Genomic DNA, 15,000 nt, shown 5'->3' with positions numbered 1-15,000 from the left:
CATAGTATGGATGTAGTTTGTATGCTTATTGGTCATAGTATGGATGTAGTTTGTATGCTTATTGGTCATAGTATGGATGAAGTTTGTATGCTTATTGGTCATAGTATGGATGTAGTTTGTATGCTTATTGGTCATAGTATGGATGTAGTTTGTATGCTTATTGGTCATAGTATGGATGTAGTTTGTATGCTTATTGGTCATAGTATGGATGTAGTTTGTATGCTTATTGGTCATAGTATGGATATAGTTTGTATGCTTATTGGTCATAGTATGGATGTAGTTTGTATGCTTATTGGTCATAGTATGGATGTAGTTTGTATGCTTATTGGTCATAGTATGGATGTAGTTTGCTTACGGTCATAGTATGGATGTAGTTTGTATGCTTATTGGTCATAGTATGTATGTAGTTTGTATGCTTATTGGTCATAGTATGGATGAAGTTTGTATGCTTATTGGTCATAGTATGGATGTAGTTTGCTTACGGTCATAGTATGGATGTAGTTTGTATGCTTATTGGTCATAGTATGGATGTAGTTTGTATGCTTATTGGTCATAGTATGGATGTAGTTTGTATGCTTATTGGTCATAGTATGGATGTAGTTTGTATGCTTATTGGTCATAGTATGGATGTAGTTTGTATGCTTATTGGTCATAGTATGGATGTAGTTTGTATGCTTATTGGTCATAGTATGGATGTAGTTTGTATGCTTATTGGTCATAGTATGGATGTAGTTTGCTTACGGTCATAGTATGGATGTAGTTTGTATGCTTATTGGTCATAGTATGGATGTAGTTTGTATGCTTATTGGTCATAGTATGGATGTAGTTTGTATGCTTATTGGTCATAGTATGGATGTAGTTTGTATGCTTATTGGTCATAGTATGGATGTAGTTTGTATGCTTATTGGTCATAGTATGGATGCAGTTTGTATGCTTATTGGTCATAGTATGGATGTAGTTTGTATGCTTATTGGTCATAGTATGGATGTAGTTTGTATGCTTATTGGTCATAGTATGGATGTAGTTTGTATGCTTATTGGTCATAGTATGGATGTAGTTTGCTTATTGGTCATAGTATGGATGTAGTTTGTATGCTTATTGGTCATAGTATGGATGTAGTTTGTATGCTTATTGGTCATAGTATGGATGTAGTTTGTATGCTTATTGGTCATAGTATGGATGTAGTTTGTATGCTTATTGGGCATAGTATGGATGTAGTTTGTATGCTTATTGGTCATAGTATGGATGTAGTTTGTATGCTTATTGGTCATAGTATGGATGTAGTTTGTATGCTTATTGGTCATAGTATGGATGTAGTTTGTATGCTTATTGGTCATAGTATGGATGTAGTTTGTATGCTTATTGGTCATAGTATGGATGTAGTTGGTATGCTTATTGGTCATAGTATGGATGTAGTTTGTATGCTTATTGGTCATAGTATGGATATATTTTGTATGCTTATTGGTCATAGTATGGATGTAGTTTGTATGCTTATTGGTCATAGTATGGATGTAGTGTGTATGCTTATTGGTCATAGTATGGATGTAGTGTGTATGCTTATTGGTCATAGTATGGATGTAGTTTGCTTACGGTCATAGTATGGATGTAGTTTGTATGCTTATTGGTCATAGTATGGATGTAGTTTGTATGCTTATTGGTCATAGTATGGATGTAGTTTGTATGCTTATTGGTCATAGTATGGATGTAGTTTGTATGCTTATTGGTCATAGTATGGATGTAGTTTGTATGCTTATTGGTCATAGTATGGATGTAGTTTGTATGCTTATTGGTCATGGTATGGATGTAGTTTGTATGCTTATTGGTCATAGTATGGATGTAGTTTGTATGCTTATTGGTCATAGTATGGATGTAGTTTGTATGCTTATTGGTCATAGTATGGATATAGTTAGTATGCTTATTGGTCATAGTATGGATATAGTTAGTATGCTTATTGGTCATAGTATGGATGTAGTTTGTATGCCAAAAGTTCCTGGATGTCGTACTAAATCTGCCAAAATACGAAGTATACAAACAGTGGACACTTTTTCTGTGCTTTTAGGGCCCGTAATACAATTCTTCAGAAAATGGGTGTGGCTTCACAACGTTTTCTGATTGAAAATCGCAGAATTTCATTCCTTTAACTAATTATGACAAATGTTAAGAAAATGTTGTGCAATGTAATAACTTTTCAAATAATTTATGTTATGTTGGCTGACAATTTGTTAGCTTCGCTATTTTTACGAACCACACCATATCATTACAGCAGTATGTACTGGTAATTTAACTAGCTACCTAATGTTAGTTGGCTACTAATACATCGAACTTGCCAGTATATTAACTATATGTCATTCTTAGCTTAACTAAGTGGTATAGTCGTTGTGCATTCTTAAGGGTCATTGTTAATTCTCTCTGGCTATCTACACCGATTCCAGAGCTCTCTCGTCTGAGTGTGCCAGAGCGCAGAATAGCTGATGATTTACGAACGCTCAACCCAGTTGAATATGGCCTGTGTCAGTAAATGTTGGCAAAATGCATAATTCAATTGTTGCCAGCAGCACAGTTAGTCACCAACACTGTGGATAACATGAAAACAACCTTACCAGCTCTTGCAAGGGTGAGTAAAATGGTCAGAGTGAGGTGTTTTCTCATTTGTGTCTGGAAGTAGAAGTAGCTAGCAACGTTAGCCCGTTAGCTTGGGTGCTTGACTGCCATTGGGAGGTCAGAACACTCGGATCAACCCTACTCCTCGGCCAGAGCGTACTGGCAGTGTGCGCTCTGAATTTACCAATGGACAATCTGCCAACGCTCTGAATTTACCAACACCCAGAGCGCACTCCAGGTTGAATTTGCAAACACACCCAAAATCATAAAATGTCTAGCTAGTAATTTGTTATGCTAACAAGCTAGCAAGAGGTTGCATAGCAACAGCATCAACTTCTGGTAGACAGGGGAAGCGTTAGCATGCTCAACTGAAAGGATACCGTTCGTTTACAGTAAACTAAAATGAACTAATAGTATATACTCATTAAGTATGTAGAACACAGTTTGTTAGTATGGGTATTCGAACACAGATATGGTCGTATAACTTAGAGCAGTACAGGATAAGGATTCTTTGTCAGTGTGTGAGCGTGGAGGGATATCTAGTCAGTTGTACAACTGAACGCATCTTCCTCATTTAGTGGGTTAATTGCCTTGCTCAGGGACAGAACTACAGATTGTTGCCTTGTCAGCTCAGGGATTTGATCCAGCAACCTTTCAGTTACTGGCCCAATGCTCTAACCACTAGGCCAGTGGCCAGGCCAGTGTAAATAAGAGAGTCAAACAGCATTCACCTTTGATCCCATTTCCTCCTCCTCACAGGGAACATAAATAAACATGGCATCCCACAGCTCTCGAATGTGTAACATATTACGCTATATATTACACTAACATTGTAAGCGTTTATGTAACTGGTTGCCCGTCCGTTCCTGGTGAAGGCTGCTGGGGCTTTGGCGTCCAGATCAGGTGGTAAAGGTTGGGATTGAGGACCATTGCTCTCGCCCACATTAAAAAATACTATAGTATTATGGTTAAATACCATAGTATTCAATGTAGTGTTTTTGCGGACTTTAGTATAATGTAGTATGTGCTATAGTACTAATAGTATACTACTAAATTCTATAGTAAGTACTACACGTGTCGTATAGCATTCTACAGTATACTATAGTTTACTACAGAATCATATAGTAAGTACTGTAGTATTCTATAGTAAACTGTAGTATTTTTTCATGTGGGAGATCAGGTATTGTCTTGGTTATTATATTTCCAGTGTTGGCTGTCCTTTTCCCAGGCCTTTCCCTCAGTCTCAGGGGGATGGGAGGTTTAGGGGATTACAGAGGGGTTTAAGACTGAGAGTCTGAAGTCTGGGGTCTCGCTATCTCTTCCCCTCTCTCTCTCTGCTCCACCTCTCGTTCTCTCTGAATTCAATTTCAATTTAAGGGCTTTATTGGCATGAGTTAACATTGCCAAAGCAAATGAAGTAGATAATAAACAAAAGTGAAATAAACAATAAAAATGATCAGTGAACATTACACTTGCAAAAGTTCCAAAAGAATAAAGACATTTCAAATGTCATATTATGTCTATATACAGTATTGTAACGATCTCTCTCTCTCTCAGTTACTAACTCTGTCCCCCAACCCATAGATTATTCTTTGGGAAGTCAATACCTCATTGTAGTAGATAAACAACACACTATTGGAGACACCTTTGGATTGGTTTATATCGCTAATGCCAATCTGTCTCCAACACCTCTTGGCAGTTTGAAATCAATGTGTGTTTCTGTGTGTGTCACAGTAACGACGTGACGAGGTCAGACCTGAAGAAGCTTCCAGCTCTGCCGACTCAGGCCCTGAAGGAACACCCATCTCTGGCATACTGGTGAGTCCCAGCCTGTCTTATTGGCCCAGTTGACCAGGGCCACCAAACACTACTGCCTGTTTGCCCGACCTGGCTGCCTGGTTGATATGAGTGATTGATGAAATGTTGTGTATGTGTTCTGTTCCAGTGAGGACCGGGTCATAGAACACTACAAGAAGCTGAACGGACAGTCCAGAGGGCAGGCCATAGTCAAGTAAGACTGGAGAGGGGAAGGGTGTGTGTGTTTCTTATGTGTCTCATGTTCTCTCCCTCTTGAGCTGTGTGTGTTCATCTCTCACACATGCTGGGTGTCTACTGCGTGTGTATCCATATGTGTGTGAGTGTGTGTGTTTTTATGACGCTCTCTGTTCAGTAGATGATGTGAAGTTGAACACTGTGAACTCTCTGACTGATGTCTCTGTCTGTCTCAGTTATATGAGCATCGTTGAGTCTCTGCCTACGTATGGAGTACATTACTACACTGTTAAGGTACAACCTAAATCACTTACAGTCTCTCTGTCTTGGGGTTGGGGGCTGGGGGGGGGGGGGGGGGGCTTTGGGGGACTATGAAATACACACACACACACACACACGCTCTGATGTGTGTATCCTATCTCTGTGGCAGGATAAACAGGGCATCCCGTGGTGGCTGGGCCTGAGTTATAAAGGAATCTTCCAGTATGACTACCAGGACAAGGTCAAGCCCAGGAAGGTAAGACTTTCATCCTCGTTCTCTCCCTCTCGCTCCATTATGTCTGACTTTTAGAAAGATGTAACACTGTCCTCCCATCAGTTTCCCTGTAGTCTGTTAAAGCCTCTCACCTTTGACCCTGGAAAAGACTAGTATCATTCCTCCTGGCTGGATGAACCGACACTCACACACTCCCACATGTGAACTCTGACCCCTCAGTCCTGTTCTAGTGTGTGTGTGTGTGTGTGTGTGTGTGTTTGCACATTCCAGTCTAAATGTCTCCCCACTGTTCTCCCCACATTCCTGCTCTATCCCATAATAGTCCCAGAGCCTGAGGTTTCCTAGGTTACATCACCACAGAGACAGAATGGGAATGCTGGCCTAGTCTCCTATTCTAGGTCACATAATTATTTGGTGGTTTGAGATAGCTTCCAATGTTAGTATCAGGTAGAAAGGTGCTCTTTAGGAACAATGGCTCTCTTCATTATTGGAAGGATGTTTTCTCCCCATATCACCCTAATCTTTAGACTTAAACACACACACGCACACACACACACACACACACACACACACACACACACACACACACACACACACACACACACACACACATTGAAAGGCAGTGGGTCATGCCAGGTTGAAAGTGGTCTGTACTACAATAGAGTGAATGTGTTCCAAGGGTTTGGAGGGGAGGAGGAATGAAGGGAGGTTCAGGTTTTCGTGTTCTGGTTTCTCATCAGCATACTAATGTTATCTACACATGCAGCACCCTGAAAACACAGAGAGAGGGAGGGCACTTTAAAGATGACTATTAATGTCTTTAATAACTGTCTTTAATAACTGTCTTTCATAACTGTCTTTAAAAACTGTCTTTAATAACTGTCTTTAAAAACGGTCTTTAATAACTGTCTTTTATAACCGTCTTTAATAACTGTCTTTCATAACTGTCTTTAAAAACTGTCTTTAATAACTGTCTTTAATAACTGTCTTTAAAACGGTCTTTAATAACTGTCTTTTATAACCGTCTTTAATAACTGTCTTTCATAACTGTCTTTAAAAACTGTCTTTAATAACTGTCTTTAATAACTGTCTTTAATAACTGTCTTTCATAACTGTCTTTCATAACCGTCTTTAATAACTGTCTTTCATAACTGTCTTTGACCCCCTAACTGTCTTTCATAACTGTCTTTGACCCCCTAACTGTCTTTCATAACTGTCTTTGACCCCCTAACTGTCTTTCATAACTCCAGCGTTGGTTTCAATGAAGGTTGAGACCCAGTCAAAGGCTGTGTATTAAGCTTGGGCATTAGGTTATACTATCATTATGTCAAACAAGGTTTTCAATGTTTAGTTTAGACTGTTTTTGTTTTGAGTTTTACCTTAGGAATATGTTGTCTGTGAGTATGGCAGTTGCATTTTTATCAGTAGAGTTTTACCAGTGTACATCCTGTCGTGACTAGACCACCACTGTAAGGCTTTCTGACTGTTTATTTGGGGTAGTTTAAATACTTTACCCCTAACCCCACTTCCCCTTACACACGCACGCACGCACACACACACACACACACACACACACACACACACACACACACACACACACACACACACACACACACACACACACACACAGAGAGAGAGAGAGAGTTACAGCTAAACCACAACCAGTAAAAATGCCTTGTTAGTGAGTTGTGAGACACTTTATGGTTTGTGAGTGACTGAGGCAGATGCTGATTTAGATTTTCTTGATAGAGATTAAGCCTATGTCTCTGCTAGCTAGTGTGTTACCGGGTCAGAGAAGTATATGAAGGTATGAAACAGTGCTGAAAAACAACAACAGGAAGCCATGGGCAGGTCTCCATAGTGACAAAAGAACAACCTGGAAACATGTAAAGCCCCCACCCTAACTGCCTTCCACCTTTCTGAGGGAGCGGTACAGGGAAGGGAATCAGGGAGAGGGAAGGGGATGTAATGCTTCTCTCCAGTATTACTGAGTCATTATAGACTTCAAGCTTTCCGAGTTCTGACCTTTTCTTTGTACACGCGCACACACACACACACACGCGCACGCACACACACACACACACACACACGCGCGCACATACACACACACACACACACACTGGCCTAACAGTGGACACCCTTTGCCATGCTCAGTGCTGTGTGGAAAATGTCACCATGTCTGTATCTGATATTGTTGTTCAGATTATTCAAAGTTTCTCTAAAGCTGTTAATAAATACACACCACTTATATAACTCCTTTCATTAGTTAGTTATCATAATAATAACCCATAACTCCTTTCTCATTGAAACTGGTTTAATTCCTCATTGTGATGTGCTGTACATGTTGAAGTAGCCTTCCTGGAAGGTGTGACTGTGGTCTGCAGTTCTATGGTCCATGGACTGATTACTAAAGCCTGATATGAGGGGAGATTAAAGCGATGGTTGTGGCAGCACACAGGGTGTGTAGGCTTCAGTCTGTTCCCTGCACTAACAAACCTGATCACACTAGTTGAATACCATAACAGCTACTGGGATGTATGTGACACTAGTGCCAGTATTGTCTGATGTGACACTAGTGCCAGTGTTGTCTGATGTGACACTAGTGCCAGTGTTGCCAGTGTTGAGTTGATAAGATGGGGCCACCCTCCAACCTAGTTACGAGGGAGCATGTGTGTGTCAAGCACTCTCTTGCTGGAAAGCTGTTGCACACACTCTCCCTATCTGTAATCACACACATACACCCTCTCTCTCCTATTCTTAGCACCATGCTCCATTAAGTGTTCCAACTCCATTGAGTGTACAGTTCACCGAGCATAACTGCACAGATTATCTCACACGTATACGCACACACACGCTCACACACACTCTTAGTCCCAACGCTGTGTTTATACATTTGTTTTTTCTCCATCAGATCCCCCTCCTCTCCTCTGTTCCTCTTATCCCTCTCTCTCCATTCTTTTCCCAGGCTGTTATGATTCCCGGGCTGTGCCCCCTCGTCTTCTTCTTCCTCCCTCTGTCCTCCTCTCTCCCTGTCCTCCCTCACCCTGCCAGTTAACTTTGTTTTCTCCTGCTGTTCTGTACAGAGTTTGTGTGTTAAGTGTTTCTTAAACCATCTCACTGCCTTTGCATCTCTACCACCACCATTGTTGGTGTGTGCTGCTTGTGTGTCTCTATGTGTGTGTGTTTCCCAGCTGCTAGTGCTGTAGTGTCTCCAGTGTAACAGTAACTGCTGTGTCTCTGCTCTCTGTGTAACGAGAGACAGACCTCGTCAGGCAGTTTATATGTTTGTGTGTCTGAAGAGTTGGGCTGGCTGGCTGACTAAACAAAGCAAACGTGCTACGTTTGGTGGGGCCACAGTAATCCTCTCCCCACTCACCCTCCCTCCCTTTCTCCCAGCCACAGAGCCCAGAGCAGGAAGCATACTCCTCGAGGGAGAGAGGAGTGGTCAGGGTGGAGGGAGGGGAGGGTCTTAGCCTGGCTACAGGAGAGGAGGAAACTTTACTTCACACACACTCTCACACTCTCCCCCACACACACACACTCGCTCACTTGCCTACAGCTGGTAAACACCCTCCGACTCAGAACTTTCTGTTCCCCTGCACCTGGGGAGGATTTAACACACACACACACACACACACACACACATACACACATGGAGGAGACTTTCTCACCCAGCAGGGCTTGATTTTATTTAAAGAGGAGCTGATGGTTCGTAAAGAGGATGGGAAAGAAGGGAAGAAAAAACCTCCCCCCTCCCTCTCTCAAGGGGGTGAGGTCATTCAGCTGGGGGAAGAGTTCTGGACGAGCCCGCTGGGTCTGGATCTGATCAGAGACCCTTACCTCATGTCCTCCCTCTTTCCTCTCCTCCCTCTCTCCTCTCTTCACTCCTCCTCCTCACTCCTCTCCTATTCTTTCTGTTTTTGGGGTGTTGCAAAACCAATCCTAACTCTCAGTGGATGTACAGGAAAGTCATATCCAGCCGGGAGTGTGTTTCTGCCTTCTCAAGCTTCTGTGTCTGTTTGATTCTCAGTTTGAAGTCTGTGAGCCTCTTTCAGTTCAAAAGTGTGTGTGTGTGTGTGCGTGCGTGTGTGCGTGTGTGTGTGTGTGTGCGTCCTCAGGTGTTCCAATGGCGTCAGCTGGAGAACCTCTACTTCAGAGAGAAGAAGTTCTCAGTGGAAGTTCATGACCCCAGGAGGTAAATCTATATCACATCTCTGAGTGTGTGTGTGTGTGTTTGTGTGTGAGAGAGAGAGAGATGAACGAGAGACGAATGAGAAAGAGAGAGAGAGAGAGACGAACGAGAGAGAGACGAGGAGAGAAAAGGAGAGAGACGGGCAGAGAGAGAGAGATGAGAAAAAAGGAGAGAGACGGGCAGAGAGAAGAGAGAGCTGTTTTATTGGAGGCAGTAGTTAGCATGAGATACAGCTAACTTTCTGTATAAACACTGTAGAGTAAATCATGTCATGGGAGTCAACGTGTGTGGTACTGCTGAACATCACTAGTAGACATAGCCTCTCTCTTTTCTAGAATAAGTGTGTTATCCCTTGCGTCTGGCCCTGCTATAGGCCGTTGGGGTGCGTGGGTACGTGTGCGTGTGCATGTTCTTTAATTTACTGTGTGTATTCAGTGTGTATAAGGAGGCCTTGTGTCCGTCTCTACTGTAGGGCGTCAGTGACCAGAAGGACGTTTGGCCACAGTGGTATAGCTGTCCACACCTGGTACGCCTGCCCTGCTCTCATTAAGTCTATCTGGGCCATGGCCATCAGCCAACACCAGTTCTACCTGGACCGCAAGCAGAGCAAGGTAACACAGAATCACTGGGGAGGTTGTAGAATGAGTATGGGATTCTAGGATGAGTGTGGAGACTAGAGTGTGTGTAGTGTGGTACAGCATCACGATATCAGTAGAAGCAAGCAGAAATACAGGATTTTGTAAAGATATAATATCTCCACCTGTGTGTGCGTGTCCAGTCTAAGATCCATGCAGCTCGTAGTCTCAGTGAGATAGCCATCGACCTGACAGAGACTGGCACTCTGAAGACATCTAAACTGGCCAACATGGGCAGCAAGGGCAAGATCATCAGCGGCAGCTCTGGCAGTCTGCTCTCCTCAGGTAAGTCTCTCTGTGTGTGGCTGTTTTTGTCTGTGGCCTGCAGTACCCTTACCCTACACTCCACCCCATAATGTTGAGGCCCTGGCCTCTATATGTATGTGGTAGAGGAGAGGGGGATAGACGGAAGAGAGGAGAAGAGAGGGATGTAGTGGAGGGATGTAGTGGAGGGGGGTTAGCTTTGTCCTGGTCTCTTGGGCAATGACTCTCTGTGTAGAGGGAGGTCATGTGGTTAGAAAGATATCTGTGAGAGGAGACAGTGGTAACCACCCCCCATCCCCTATCTAGGCCAGGGCAGGGGTCTGTGGGAACCGAGTTAGAGAGGACGGGGCTGTGAATCTACCTTTAAACCTCAGGACAGAAACCCTTGATGTTTTCCCAAAGGCCGTTTCCACCAACATTGTGGAAGTGTGAAAGGCACAGGCAAGGTCAACTAATGTTTAGTGAAAGTGCTAGTAGTTTAGAGTGAGAGAGAAAAGAGCGGTACACACATACTGCCAACTGTGTGTGTGCATGTACTGTATGTGCAAAGGTCAGCTATTTCCACATACAGCTGACACCTTATGAAATCAATTAAGGGAGACCAGGGTTGGTTGTCACACTTTTTACTCTTGTGTGTATTTCTCAGCACCAGTATATCTTACAGGACTCTTTTCAATATCAGGAGAAAGACCGAGGTCTTGTGTTGAAATGGGGGTGCTTTTTATCCTCATATCGAACATGGAGTTATTAGCCATCAAACACACTCTTTCTACTTGTGACAACCAGCCCCATCGCCGCGTTGGAAGTCACATAGTATGGGGTTGGTTGTCACAATGTAACATATTCCTTTTGTAACAGGAAATTAAGCCACACAGCAAGCCTTTCTTTGATCCAACGATATTCCTAACTAAATTCCTAATATCATACTTTGAGAATATCATATTACATTTTGAGTACATGTGTGTGTGTATGTGTGTGTGTTTGCACGTGCATGTGTGTGGATGTGTGCTATTTCTCCTGTCCCAAATTTCTCTGGATCTGCCTCTCTCTCTCTTCCTCACTTTGTGTCTTGCTGTTTCTCAGCTACAGTATCTCTATATAACTCTTCTCTCTGTCTTGTCCTCTCACCCTCTCCATTCAGTGTTTTTATCCCTGCTCTTACACACACACACACACACACACTAGGTGACCTAAACTGGGACATGTTTAACACCACCAGCCATCCTACAATCTAAGCTTGATGCCCTCAATATCACACAAATTATCAATGAACCTACCAGGTACAACCCCAAATCAGTAAACATGGGCACCCTCATAGATGTCATCCTAACTAACTCACCCTCCAAATACACCTCTGCTGTTTTCAATCAAGATCTCAGCAATCACTGCCTCATCGCCTGCATCCGTAATGGGTCTGCGGTCAAACGACCACCCCTCAAACGCTCCCTGAAACACTTCTGCGAGCAGGCCTTTCTAATTGACCTGGCCGGGGTATCCTGGAATGACAATGACCTCATCCGTCAGTAGATGATGCCTGGCTATTTTTTTTAAGTTTTTAAATGAGCATGCCCCTCTCAAAAAATGTAGAACTAGGAATAGATATAGTCCTTGGTTCACTCCGGACCTGTCTGCCCTTGACCAGCACAAAAACATCCTGTGGCGTTCTGCATTAGCATCGAATAGCCCCCGGGATATGCAACTTTTCAGGGAAGTTAGGAACAAATATACACAGGCAGTTAGAAAAGCTGGCCATGCTTTCCACATGGCTACCCTTACCCCGGTCAACTGCCTGGCACCCTCCACAGCAACCCGCCAAAGCCCCCACCATTTCTCCTTTACCCAAACCCAGATAGCTGATGTTCTGAAAGAGCTGCAAAATCTGGACCCCTACAAATCAGCCGGGCTAGACAATCTGGACCCTCTCTTTCTAAAATGATCTGCCGAAATTGTTGCAACCCCTATTACTAGCCTGTTCAACCTCTCTTTCGTATCGTCTGAGATCCCCAATGATTGGAAAGCTGCCGCGGTCATCCCCCTCTTCAAAGGGGGTGACACTCTAGACCCAAACTGCTACAGACCTATATCTATCCTACCCTGTCTTTCTAAGGTCTTCGAAAGCCAAGTTAACAAACAGATTACTGACCATTTCGATTCCCACCATACCTTCTCCGCTATGCAATCTGGTTTCAGAGGTGGTCATAGGTGCACCTCAGCCACGCTCAAGGTTCTAAACGACATCATAACCGCCATCGATAAGAGACTTTTCGACCTGGCCAAGGCTTTCGACTCTATCAATTACCACATTCTTATTGGCAGACTCGACAGCCTTGGTTTCTCAAATGATTTCCTCGCCTGGTTTACCAACTACTTCTCTGATAGAGTTCAGTGTGTCAAATCGGAGGTCCTGTTGTCCGGACCTCTGACAGCCTCTTTGGGTGTGCCACAGGGTTCAATTCTCGGGCCGACTCTCTTTTCTGTATACATCAATGATGTTGCTCTTGCTGCTGGTGATTCTCTGATCCACCTCTACGCAGACGACACCATTCTGTATACTTCTGGCCCTTCTTTGGACACTGTGTTAACAACCCTCCAGACGAGCTTCAACACCATACAACTCTCCTTCCATGGCCTCCAAATGCTCTTAAACGCAAGTAGAACATAATGCATGCTATTCAATCGATCACTGCCCGCACCTGCTCGCCCGTCCAGCATCACTACTCTGGACGGCTCTGACTTAGAATACGTGGACAACTACAAATACCTGGGTGTCTGGTTAGACTGTAAACTCTCCTTCCAGACTCACATTAAGCATCTCCAATCCAAAATTAAATCTAGAATCAGCTTCCTATATCGCAACAAAGCATCCTTCACTCATGCTGCCAAACATACCCTCGTAAAACTGACCATCCTACCGATCCTCGACTTCGGTGATGTCATCTATAAAATAGCCTCCAGCACTCTACTCAACAAACTGGATACAGTCTATCACAGTGCCATCCGTTTTGTCACCAAAGCCCCATACACTACCCACCATTGCGACCTGTACGCTCTCGTTGGCTGGCCCTCGCTTCATACTCATCGCCAAACCCACTGCCTACAGGTTATCTACAAGTCTCTGCTAGGTAAAGCCCCGCCTTATCTCAGCTCACTGGTCACCATAGCAGCACCCACTCGTAGCACGCGCTCCAGCAAGTATATCTCACTGGTCACCCCCAAAGCCAATTCCTCGTTTGGTCGTCTTTCCTTCCAGTTCTCTGCTGCCCATGAATGGAATGAATTGCAAAAATCCCTGAAGCAGGAGACTCACATCTCCCTCACTAGCTTTAAGCACCAGCTGTCAGAGCAGCTTACAGATCACTGCACCTGTACATAGCCCATCTGTAAACAGCCCATCTACCTACCTCATCCCCATACTGGGTGGCAGGGTAGCCTAGTGGTTAGAGTGTTGGGCTAGTAACCGAAAGGTTGCAAGTTCAAATCCCTGAGCTGACAAGGTACAAATCTGTCGTTCTGCCCCTGAACAGGCAGTTAACCCACTGTTCCTAGGCCGTCATTGAAAATAAGAATTTGTTCTTAACTGACTTGCCTAGTTAAATAAAGGTATAAAAAATACTGGTATTTTTTTATCTCTACCTGCATCTTCTGCTGATCTACCATTTCAGTGTTTAATTGCTATATTGTAGTTACTTCGCCACCATGGCCTATTTATTTCCTTAACTTACCTCATTTGCACTCACTGTATATAGACTTTTTGTTTTCTTTTGTTCTACTGTATTATTGACTGTATATTTTGTTTATTCCATGTGTAACTCTGTGTTGTTGTATGTGTCGAATTGCTACGCTTTATCTTGGCCAGGTCGCAGTTGTAAATGAGAACTTGTTCTCAACTAGCTTACCTGGTTAAATAAAGGTGAAATAAATAAAAAATGTATTAAAAAACACACACACACAATCTCATAAACACACTCAGTCACTTACATATTCCTACTCACACAGTCTGTTCTCGCTCTCACCCTCGTCTCCAAGCGAGCGTACATGTGTTTGTGTGCACGCATGCGTGTGTGTGTGTGTGTGTGTGTGTGTGTGTGTGTGTGTGTGTGTGTGTCTTGGATTGTATGCATTGAAACTGATCCAATGGTAAAGTATTAGGAAACCGCCAGGCAAGCAGAAAGACGTCTCAGATTGTACACTAGTCAATCCTTGTTACCTCAGAACACACACACACACACACACACACACACACACACACACACAGAGGTTATTCTAGCAGTGGGATGTAGAGATTGTTAGTGAGAGGGATTGATTCCTCCAGGCTTAGATAGTCTTGGGAGATGTTGACCCAACTCAATACATCACTACTCTCTCTCCTCAGGCAGGTGCGTGTGTGTTAAAGGGATACTGGCACTTCTGACGTCTTTCTGCTTCCCCAGAGTCAGATAAACTTGTGGATACCATGTTAATGTCTCTACATGCAGTATGAAGGAAGTTGGAAGTAGATTCTCAAGACAATCCTTACTAGCATTAGCGCAATGACTAGAAGTCTACAGGTACAGTAGCATCTGTAGTCTTCCATCTGATGACACGCCGCTGTGCTTACCATCTCTGCTTGGCAACAGAATGATATCACTGAGTAGTGATGTCATCTTTATGCGTCTCCTTCACATTCTCTCTACAATTTTCAGCAGTGTAGACATTCTGTATTTATTTCTCTACAGTGCAGTCAGTGTGGCAGTACTGGCTCACATCTTAGCTCCTGACCCTAGACCAGGCTAACTTTCCTCCTGGAGGCCAGCCCTGCTCTAACATAGTTCATACAACGA

General features: G+C 43.4%; 1 protein-coding gene across 50 annotated transcripts in view; it reads left to right on the top strand.

The window, feature by feature from the left end:
* LOC110501892 (FERM domain-containing protein 4A) overlaps window positions 1-15,000 on the top strand; it is a 188,610-nt gene that overhangs the window by 158,540 nt on the left and 15,070 nt on the right. For 31 of the 50 annotated variants that reach the window (XM_090207511.1, XM_090207479.1, XM_090207472.1 and 28 more), the window contains exons 8-14: window positions 4,336-4,419; window positions 4,547-4,612; window positions 4,830-4,887; window positions 5,024-5,110; window positions 9,208-9,284; window positions 9,754-9,892; window positions 10,060-10,201. In XM_090207511.1, coding sequence (XP_090063637.1) covers window positions 4,336-4,419; window positions 4,547-4,612; window positions 4,830-4,887; window positions 5,024-5,110; window positions 9,208-9,284; window positions 9,754-9,892; window positions 10,060-10,201 — 653 coding nt within the window. Of the gene's footprint in view, window positions 1-4,335; window positions 4,420-4,546; window positions 4,613-4,829; window positions 4,888-5,023; window positions 5,111-8,549; window positions 9,285-9,750; window positions 9,893-10,059; window positions 10,202-15,000 lie in introns of those variants that run through there. The other 19 variants (XM_036955502.2, XM_036955504.2, XM_090207362.1 and 16 more) reach the window with 2 other exon arrangements.

The sequence above is a fragment of the Oncorhynchus mykiss genome, chromosome 2 (assembly GCF_057628025.1).
Source record: "Oncorhynchus mykiss isolate SJ-2025 chromosome 2, ASM5762802v1, whole genome shotgun sequence".
Lineage (NCBI taxonomy): Eukaryota > Metazoa > Chordata > Actinopteri > Salmoniformes > Salmonidae > Oncorhynchus > Oncorhynchus mykiss.
This window is presented reverse-complemented; position numbering and strand designations above follow the sequence as displayed.